General features: G+C 43.0%; 1 protein-coding gene across 1 annotated transcript in view; it reads right to left on the bottom strand.

Moving 5' to 3' along the window:
• Nucleotides 1–10,000, bottom strand: part of spef2 (sperm flagellar 2) — a gene marked incomplete at both ends in the record, with an annotated part of 53,218 nt that overhangs the window by 31,216 nt on the left and 12,002 nt on the right. The window contains 14 exons of the mRNA XM_084055446.1: nt 763–907; nt 1,342–1,404; nt 1,888–1,972; nt 2,076–2,123; nt 3,448–3,599; nt 3,699–3,836; nt 4,976–5,114; nt 5,327–5,454; nt 6,075–6,193; nt 6,483–6,587; nt 6,871–7,034; nt 7,413–7,623; nt 8,195–8,451; nt 9,720–9,823. Of these exons, the coding sequence (XP_083911572.1) occupies nt 763–907; nt 1,342–1,404; nt 1,888–1,972; nt 2,076–2,123; nt 3,448–3,599; nt 3,699–3,836; nt 4,976–5,114; nt 5,327–5,454; nt 6,075–6,193; nt 6,483–6,587; nt 6,871–7,034; nt 7,413–7,623; nt 8,195–8,451; nt 9,720–9,823 (1,858 nt within the window). The remainder of the gene's footprint in view (nt 1–762; nt 908–1,341; nt 1,405–1,887; nt 1,973–2,075; nt 2,124–3,447; nt 3,600–3,698; nt 3,837–4,975; nt 5,115–5,326; nt 5,455–6,074; nt 6,194–6,482; nt 6,588–6,870; nt 7,035–7,412; nt 7,624–8,194; nt 8,452–9,719; nt 9,824–10,000) is intronic.

Below are 10,000 nucleotides of genomic sequence, written 5' to 3'. Positions count from 1 at the left end.
CTCGCCGACTCCACTCGACTCCACTCGCCTCCTCCAAGAAGCACATGAACAATTGGACCGCGACTACTTCCGGTTCGAAGTCGGAGTGACCGAGTGGGAGTGAGCGAGTGGCCGAGATTTTCGGTATTGGAATTTGGCTATAGCCTTTGTGGTGCCCCCAATGGGCAGAAGTGAAAGCACTTTCGGACATGCGCTCTAGAGACCCCTGAACATGGTCCTTTGGTGAATAATTTTTCTCCCTCAATTGTGACTCCCTAGGACCGTATGCAGCCTTATTACTGACTCCCAATTGCCTTAATACTACAACAACAAATGAACACAATACAGACTGTGGTGATCATTGTTGGAGCCTCGGTGGCCTAATGGATAAGGCACTGGCCTCCTAAGCCAGGGATTGTAAATCCGAGTCACACCTTGGGTGACTGATAACAGAGTGGCACAGCGGACGCTTGCTGTGCCCATAATCCAAAGGTCGATGCATCGAAACCCTCCTCTGCTAACACAGTTTTAAACTAGAAAAGTACGCTCCTCGCTCCTTGCGAAGACGTTTTATCTAAAATTGTGCTCAGCCAAAATCAAACTAGTGTACAGGTAAGTTACCAGTACAAATTTCTGTTTTATTCTGTATTGTATATTCTAAATACTGTAAAATGCCTTGAGCTACATTCTGTGTATGAAAGGTGCTAAACAAATAAAGCTTGTTCATTAGTTATGTTATTATATTATTTGATACACCCCACTGCTCTCTACAGAGGACGTCACCTTTCTTTTTTCCTGATGACCTCTTCTTGTTCTTGGCTGCAGACTCAGAGGTCCTTGGCACCTTCTTCTTCTTCTCCTCCAGCCTCTCCTGCTGCATCTGGCCCTGGTTCTCCTCTCTCACCTCCCACTTAGCCTCCACTGACACCTACAGTGTACACACGCACACGCACACGCACGCACACGCACACGCACGCACACACACACACACACACACACACACACACACACACATGATGTAGCAATTACAAACCCACACACACACACACACACACACACACACACACACACACACACACACACACACACACACACACACACACACACACACACACACACACACACACACACATGCATAGAGACACGCATGTAAGCAGTTTTCAGTAAACAGGACATTAAAAATCTAAAACTGTATGTGGATGCTACAGTACATAATTTTAACATGTTTTAACATTCAATTATAATACACCTACAGTGTACATATGCACATGCACGCACACGCACGCGCACGCACACACACACACACACACACACACACACACACACACACACACACACACACACACACACACACACACTTACCAAGTTAGTGATGGCTGTGAGCGCTGCCTGGTAGATGTTGGAGATCAGTTTCTCCTCAGGTGGCTGGAGGAGAAAAGTATGAAGGAATACGGTAAAATAAACGTTAAGCATTTTCAACCTGGCGTCCCTATAATATTAATTATTATTATTATTTAAATATATATATTAAAAATATCAAAAATAGAAGATCTACAAGCCATAATATATGTGATTATCTGTTTGCATTTCTAAAAATGTCACACATTTTCAAATCCATCCAAGTCACTGAAGTACATTTTCTGCACACTTTCTCCATTAGCAGTGACCGATGAGGAACCAATTGGTCGCAAATTACCAAAACAAAAAAAAATCCTGCCTATGTACTGAAAGATGACATATTGGAAAAACTGGGGCATTGTCATTTTATCAGAAGAATTACATTTGATACAAATCAATGACACAAATAAAATGTATATAAAAAAAGAATTTGGAGACAAAAGATAGAGAAGGAGAAACACCAGAGGGAGAAAGACAAGAAAACCCAAACCAACCCAAGTTGGAACTGACCATGTCAACGACCTCTGGCTGCTGCAAGCCTTTCTGCTTGGTGTTGACTTCAGGAGAAGGAGGACGTCTGGGGATGAGGGGAACGCTGGAGGAGAGATTGAGAAACAAATTAATAAAGACAAGAGAGGCAATATCACCAGACTGTATTGAATAAAAAGTGAAAATGATGTGTGACTATTGTCTCTTACACTTTAGTTTTCCTCTTGTTCTCCTCAACGTCGTCAACTCGCTCTGTGCTGGAGGGAGGAGGTTCATTTGAACAGATAAATAATCATCACCAGTGACAACACAGCGTTGTTTATTACAATACATAGTGCACGAATGCATCATCTCATCTCAGGAATATGTCACAGTACATCACAGGAATAATTAGCTCTAAAAACCTAGCAAATGTATTGCAATTACAATTTAGGCATTTAGCAGACACTCATATAGAGCAACTTACAAAGAGCAATTTACAATTGCAGAGTGACTTTAGTAAGCAAGGTAATCAAGAGGTATTGCATCAAATGCATAATTTTAAGAAAAGTGAAACTTTCATTGTCCTCAACCGGATTTGGCTGTTGTAAATGTAATCCATTAAACAAACAAACAAACTGTTTAATCCATGCCCTCTCTTGCTCTGGAAAAAAAATGAGAAAAAAACACATTTGCCCTCCAACCCAGGTGCAGTCTCACATAGCCTACTAACTGAGTGAGATGTGCCCCAAAACAACAAACAAACAGATACATTAACCAAATGAAGTAGTACTACTACTACTACTAATAATAATAATAATAATAATAATAATAATCAAATAGTGAAATGGCTTCTACAGATCTGGCTATAGACGCCTTAACAGACGACGTCACACTGATACGAAACAGTATGCGCGCGCAGGTCGGCAGCAAAAGAACCCCACCGCTCATAAGATGCAATGTAAAAGTGGTCACAGCCTCACGTGTAAAAATGCATCCCATCAAACTTTCAGATGCTGTTTTTCTCCCAGTGTGGAGGAAGAATGCTTAGGATTTTGACTGTGATCTCTCGCTCTTATATATATATACATATAATCATTGGTTTCTGTTGTGTGTAAACAATAATAACAATTCAAAGCAGTTGTCCTCAAAACTCCACCTCCAGTGGCTGTCATAATAACCGAGGGAGCGCTCTATGATCATGGCACCAGAACCTGCTTGGCTCGCGCAGCTGCAGCCCGTCAAGACTAATTTATGCTCCGTCCCGCAAAGGTGTCGCGCGCAGAGAACGGCCGAGAATAGCAGATCTCCAAGCTCACAGCGGTCGCATCCGCGACGCGGTTGTGAGCTTGTATGTCAGCTGTTCTCGGTGCGCAATACCGTTGCGCGATGAAGTATATATGTGTCGCCAGGGCGCACCCCACTAGCCTACACACAGAGGTTGAATGAACTGAAACAAGCTCACCCTAAAACTGCAGGTTTGGGGATCTGTTGGGAATTGATTACATGAAACAGTCACCTGTGCGTCCAGTCTCAATGTTTGTAAACAAATAATTGGTCTATGTGAGACTACAGATAGCTTAACATCAGTGTGTTCCTTACCTCTCTTCCTGTGGTGTCTCCTGAGTGTCTGTGATGTCCAGCAGGGGGAGGCAGCTGAATTCTGAGGGTACTTCAGTCAGAGCCTGTCTGTACATGGCCAGATAGTAGTCCCTGAGAATGCCCAGTGTGTCCTGGAAGCGGTCCACCTCCGTCTGTACACAGAGTCCCAGCCAAGACATTATGAGATAGATGGATACATGTACTGTACCATGCAAATGACTGACATACAGACAGACAGACAGACAGACAACCTGCATGAGTGAGGAGTAGTGATTGATGAGAATGGCAGTGTGGTCGTCCAACCAACCGTCTCCCCTGAGAGCATCCTTCTCCTGGTCTGTCTGCTCCCGACGCTTGTCACAGATGTCCCATAGGCGCTCAACCAGGTCCTAAACGCACACACACACACACACACACACACACACACACACACATTTTCTAGAATTCTCCTGCTACGTTGAGTTGTTTCCTCATCCAGAATGCCTGGCCCTATGTGGGCTTGCCCCGTGAGAGGTTTAATTTGAATGCAGTGGATGCTAATCATTTTTGAAACTAAACTAACCAGGTGTCAACTAAATAAAAACTAATAAAGACTAGCAAACCTGCAAACTAGCAAAGTTCTAATTCAAAATAACTGAATTAGACAAAAATATATAAAAACTAACTAAAACTAAACTATAATGAATCTTGCCTGACAGGCATATCAACCTGTCATGTAGGGTTTAAGGACGGTGGGTCAACGCCCTCTTATATGTAATTTTATGAAGGGAGCATGTCACCTTTGCCCAGTGTCTAATTTGCATTACAACCTAGATGAGATCCCAGTTACCATTTGAGCCTCTGGATCAAGTTAATATGAAAGTATTTATGACAGTCTGGCACTCTTTTTGGTGAAGCGTGTCAGTGACATTCATGCCCTCTCTGTCTACTCGGAGTGTACTCAGTTCTCCCGAGACAATTCTAAAGTAGTAATTAAGCCTAACCCAGCTTTTATCCCTAAGAACCACTCGATGGGGTGTGTTCTGTGGAATTGAGGCTTTTAACCCTCCACTCCACTCGCATTAGTTCCCCTACCAGCTAAGCTACTGGCACAAATCTATTAGCATTGGGTATTGACAAAGCCTGGAAATAACACAAAATCGGATAGTAGGATAGTATAAAACTAGTATTATGATACGGTAAACAAATGCATGAATATGGTTCAGTATAAAATAAATAAATGTAATTCTATTCTATTCTTTATTCTTAAGCCCAGCCTGTTCAACATAATTGTATCTACACTTTTGTGTTCTCTGCTGTTGTATGTTTGCAAATAAAATGAAATAAATTGTAGTTACATTTTTCAGGCTTTTCTGCCTTTATTGATAGTACAGTGGAGAGAGACATATAAGGAAAGAGAGATTAGGGGAGTGACATGCAGCAAATGGTCAACCTGGTCCGGAAGTCGAACCGGGAACTCAATGTCAGGCATCAGACTCAGAGCTTACTGCACTGTATATGGTACGCCCCAATTGTAAGTGATTCTTACGTCTAGTCTCTGATGCAGCTCTGCCTTGGCGTCATGGTCGTCTCTCATGTCATCAGGGACACTGTTGTAGTCCTTCTGCCAGTGAGACACAAACTCCTGCTTCAGGTCAGGACGCCCAAGGTAATGTTTATATTCCTCTCTACGGAGACAATGTTTCACATAGAATCAATAAATTGGATGACACAACAATGTCCTCTCAGGCCAAGTAGACTTACATGAATCCCTCCAATATTCCAAAGGCATTTATTTCCCATGAATCTAGTTAAAAGGCATTCAGGAAGCAGAAAACTGTAGCTAGTGGACGCAATGGAATCAATGTCACGCTGTAGACATACTAGGCTATAACCCAACCTGATGTTGAACAGGTGGTGGATGATAAGGATGTGCTCGGAGCGCAGTTTGTGCATGACGGCCTTGATGTTGCTCACGTATGACTCACACACTGTGTCCCAGCAAGGACACAGGTACTCTGCCATCTCCTGAAGACAGGCGGGGAGGAGAAACAGGGGGAAGGAGGGAGGGGAGGAGAGAGGAGAAAAGATGAGGCAAGAAAAAGACGAGAGGTGGTGAGTCAATGATGAAAGGAGAAAGGAGAAATTGTTAATTTAACTCTGAGAGTGTACAATTTGTTTACTCTCAGAAGTACAAATGACACAACATATAGGTCCAATAGGGACATCTTCTAATCCAGGCATAATTGTGACCAACAAAAAAGGTCACAAAAAGGTCACAAAGCTCATTATTCTCTCACGCACGCACGCACGCACACACGCACGCACGCACGCACGCACGCACGCACGCACGCACGCACGCACGCACGCACGCACGCACGCACGCACGCACGCACGCACGCACGCACGCACACACACACACACACACACACACACACACACACACACACACACACACACACACACACACACACACACACACACACACACACACACACACACACACACTAAATGGGTTAGAGGGCCTCCTGGTGGTCACTTGCTGGTAGCATGCCTAAACCACTCAATCTACTGTAGTTGGAAGGCTCCCGTACAGTAATCATTGCATCATCTCAAGCTTGTGAACATAAAGTATAGTTTCAGTCTACCGGAGGCAGGGGCTCATCCACGTAGACCCAGTTAGCCGAGCCTGGGCGGGGAGGGCCACATTCAGGTGGGCTTCTGGGAGCTTCCTGAGAGTCAGAGCAGATAGATGTCCTCTTGGAACCTAGTTAACGAGAGGGGAGAAAGACTGATTACATGACATCTCTCTTGAACAGTCTAAAATTGAAAAAGAGAGCGATGTATTTTAAACCTGCCAACATTTCTCTTATGGTAAAAGTAAAGAGTTTTGGAATTAAATTTATTATAGAATGATTATAATACATGATTATAACAATATACAGGTAGAAATTCATATCCAGACAAAATAAATATAGTGATATACTGTATACCCAACTTTAATGTAGAATCATGTAGCGTAGTGTGATGCAGCACATGAGTGATAATGATCTCACCTCTGGTTGAATGTGTACTGGACTTTAAGCCAGACTTGATAATGAAGGCTGGATCCTGCAGGAGGGTGGAAGATGATTCTGTGAGCCCCAGAAATGAAGCTGGATCTGAGAGAAGAGAACAGATCAGAACAGATCAGATCAGAACAGAACAGAACAGAACAGAACAGAACAGAACAGAACAGAACAGAACAGAAATGTCTGTATTGCAGAGCTCTGATACTATACTTTCATTTAAAAAAATGATGAATAATTCTGCATCCTTAATCATTTTGAACAAGGCACTGCTGCAGACAGCAAGTTTTACAAACAAAAATATACTGTATGTATGTAGGTACAGTATGTATGTGTCTGTCTACTGTATCTACAGCATTCGTGTATGTATGTGTACCTATGATACGTTTCTGTGTTTGTTTCATGGTCTCCTGCAGAACAGACTCCATCCTTCTGTAAAGCTCCACCTCATCCACGTCTGCCTCCAGATGGACCAGAACTCTCTGCTTTCTGCCGAACCACTTCTCCAGTTTGGACCAGGTGTCCTGGAATGAATTGATCCTACGCAAACAAAAGGGAACCAGAGAACAGAAAAGGCCAGGCATGCCGGACGAGAAGAGAGAGAAGCCATTATGATGTTTTGGTTGGTGATTGATTGCAATTAGTACCTTTGCCTCTAATTTCACCTATTGGTAGCCTATACACTATGCGCACCTGAGTAATCCTGGAGCAGAAGGCCAGGTCGGATGTTAAGTCATCTTTATACTGTCTTTTATATTATATTGTTACCCCTTTTGTTAATGTTACTAATTCTATGTATTTACCGGTATCTATGTTTCATCTTTACTGTGGTGCTGGTTTGACAACTGAATTTCCCTTAGGATTAAGGTCTATATTTATTACAACACTGAGGACCTTATCTCTCCCTCCATGAATTACCTGTGTTGTACTTGTCCTTTCTCCAGACCCTCATCACAGGGAGGGACATTGGAAGCAGCAATATCAGTGTGTGTACTGGTGTCAGAAGCAGCCGTCGTAGTAACAGGACCAGAAGAGTCAGTCACAGGGGTGGTGGCAGTGACAGTCACAGCATTCCGGTTTGAGTCTTCCACTGGGTCCTGCCCGCCACGTGGCACACTCTCCTCAACACCTTCACAGATATACAAAAGAATAAACTTCAGTCAATACAATTCTGCCACTGTTACTATGGCAGAAGAGTGCCAGAAGTAACAGTCATAAAAGACAACACTTTCATATCCACTTTCTTTTAGGTACTCTGAGGGAGCACATTATATGTCCCCTATCAATAGGGGATTCGAATCCCCCCCATAGTACATAAAAGATGATCCAAAACAATAGGTGGTAGCTTGGGTGGTGGAGGGTGGAGCAGCAGTAAACAGCAAGCAAGGAATGAGCAATTCAAACTTCAACCTTTAAATAAAGTTCTCTATTATGAAGTGAGTATGTGACTGGTTGAGAATAGAAGTATGGAGCTGAGACCGACTACTGGTCGGCCAGCAGCAACTGCAAGTCCTGACCGAACTTGCTCTGCGCATGTACCATGCGCGACGCTCATAAATGTACACAAACACATACAAAAACACACATACACATTGGCATGCCCACATGCATAAAAATATGGACTTTGTAAGCAAAGACAGAATTGATCATGTTTTATGAGGGCACATTTTAGTCTCTACTTGGCCTCTAAGATCTTTTACCAGTGTGTTTGGCAGCACGGTGGAGGACACAGGTATCAGAAACATCCAAAAGCAGAGCCAGGTCCAGCACTGGGGATGGGGGTGGGGGCTCTTTAGGTTCACCAGGTACGATGGCCAGGTTGGTCCTGCCTCTCCTCTTCTTTGCAGCTCCATCCTCAACGTCTGCCGACCCGCCCAGGGCCCTCTCCAGCAGGCGGGCCTGGTTGATATCCACTGGGAACCCGTCCAAAATCCAGCCTGAATGAGCTGGGACCTGCCTGGTAGACAGAGAACAGATATTTTAGTCAGCCAAATGTAGCTTATCATTGAACACAGGGTTCAATTATATGGGCAAATAAAATAGCAGGGAGACGATTATTTACCATGTTGAAATTTAAAATTACCGTAATTTTCGCACTATAAGGCGCACCTGAATATAAGCCGCAGCAGCTAAATTGAATGATTTGTACATATATAAGCCGCACTGGACTATAAGCCGGCGGGTGTAAAATCCCTAGATTTAGGAGGTCCCCTAGTGGCCGTTAGCTATAAAAATCCATAGATAAGCCGCACCGTTATATAAGCCGCAGGGTCGAAAAATGGGAAAAAAGTCGCGGCTTATAGTCCGAAATTTACGGTAAATGAATGAATCAATATTTGTTATTTATTAAGAATTAGGTCTGCTACTGTATCTCAAATACATTACACAGTAGTAATGTGCTGTAATATAAGAGTACAGTCTGCAATATTATACACGGTTGTGTGACGCTACTGGGAAACAACAATAGCTGGGATCTGACAGGACCAGTTTGGTACAGAACCTTCTTAGTGGGGGAACTGAGAAACAATGCAGCAGAATACAAAAGCAAGGTAATTTGAGCAGGGACTGCAAATATCATATTCTGCCATGACCAGGACCTGGGTAAGACATTTCGTTCTGTACCTGTATGGAATAACAATAAATAAAACTCCTTGAACTCCTATATTCTATACAATAGTTAAACTGGGGTTTATGGAGAAGATAAATGTTGAAATGTATGGAGAGCCTTTACAAGTGGGGGTATAGCTCAGCAGTAGAGCAATTGAGTGCCAATCAAGAGGCACCTAGTTCAACTCTGGGTGCCCCCTGAAATACAATGTGCTAATCCTGGTATTTAGCTCTAGTCTGCATTGAATCTTACTCAATAATCAAAATTGACTTCGTAAAAAAATCACATTTTGTAATCATTTGAGGACATTTAGTACCAGTGGGGGTATAGCTCTGTACTCCTAAAGCATCAAGAGGTCTAAAGAGAGGAGATGCTATTACTATTGCCTATTATATTATCTGAACACAGATTACAGGAATCTGTGTTCAGATAATATAATAGGCAATAGTAAAGAAATAAGAGCACAATAGCTCATCTATGGAGTAATACTCACGATCATGCTGAATATATTATTGGGAAGGGAAAAAAAATATTGTACTCTTTTATACCCTTACACAAGATGTAACAATAAAGAAACCTTGAACCTTGAATTATGTATGACAGGTTATGATGCTCACTTGATGGCTTCCACCATGACGTCCACTAGTATCTCATCAGGGATGGCTTTGCCGTCCCTCAGGACCTTGTCTATAGCTTCTCCACGCAGGGCCCGCAAAGACAGCTAGGAGGGACAGACCCATGGATTTTCAGGTTAGGTTGAGTTAGGTCAAATTAAGTCAGATTAGCCACTTGAATCCTAGCATCCCTATTCTAGGGAGAACATTCGCCGAAAACGACAGATCTAGTTCACTACGTGTCGCAACATGATGCACTGTTTGCTTGTAGCTTGGCACCTGGT

Source organism: Gymnoscopelus microlampas (assembly GCF_963454915.1).
Source record: "Gymnoscopelus microlampas genome assembly, chromosome: 4".
Classification (NCBI taxonomy): Eukaryota; Metazoa; Chordata; class Actinopteri; order Myctophiformes; family Myctophidae; genus Gymnoscopelus; species Gymnoscopelus microlampas.
Note: the sequence above shows the minus strand (reverse complement) of the source record. Positions and strands in the feature narration are given on the sequence as shown.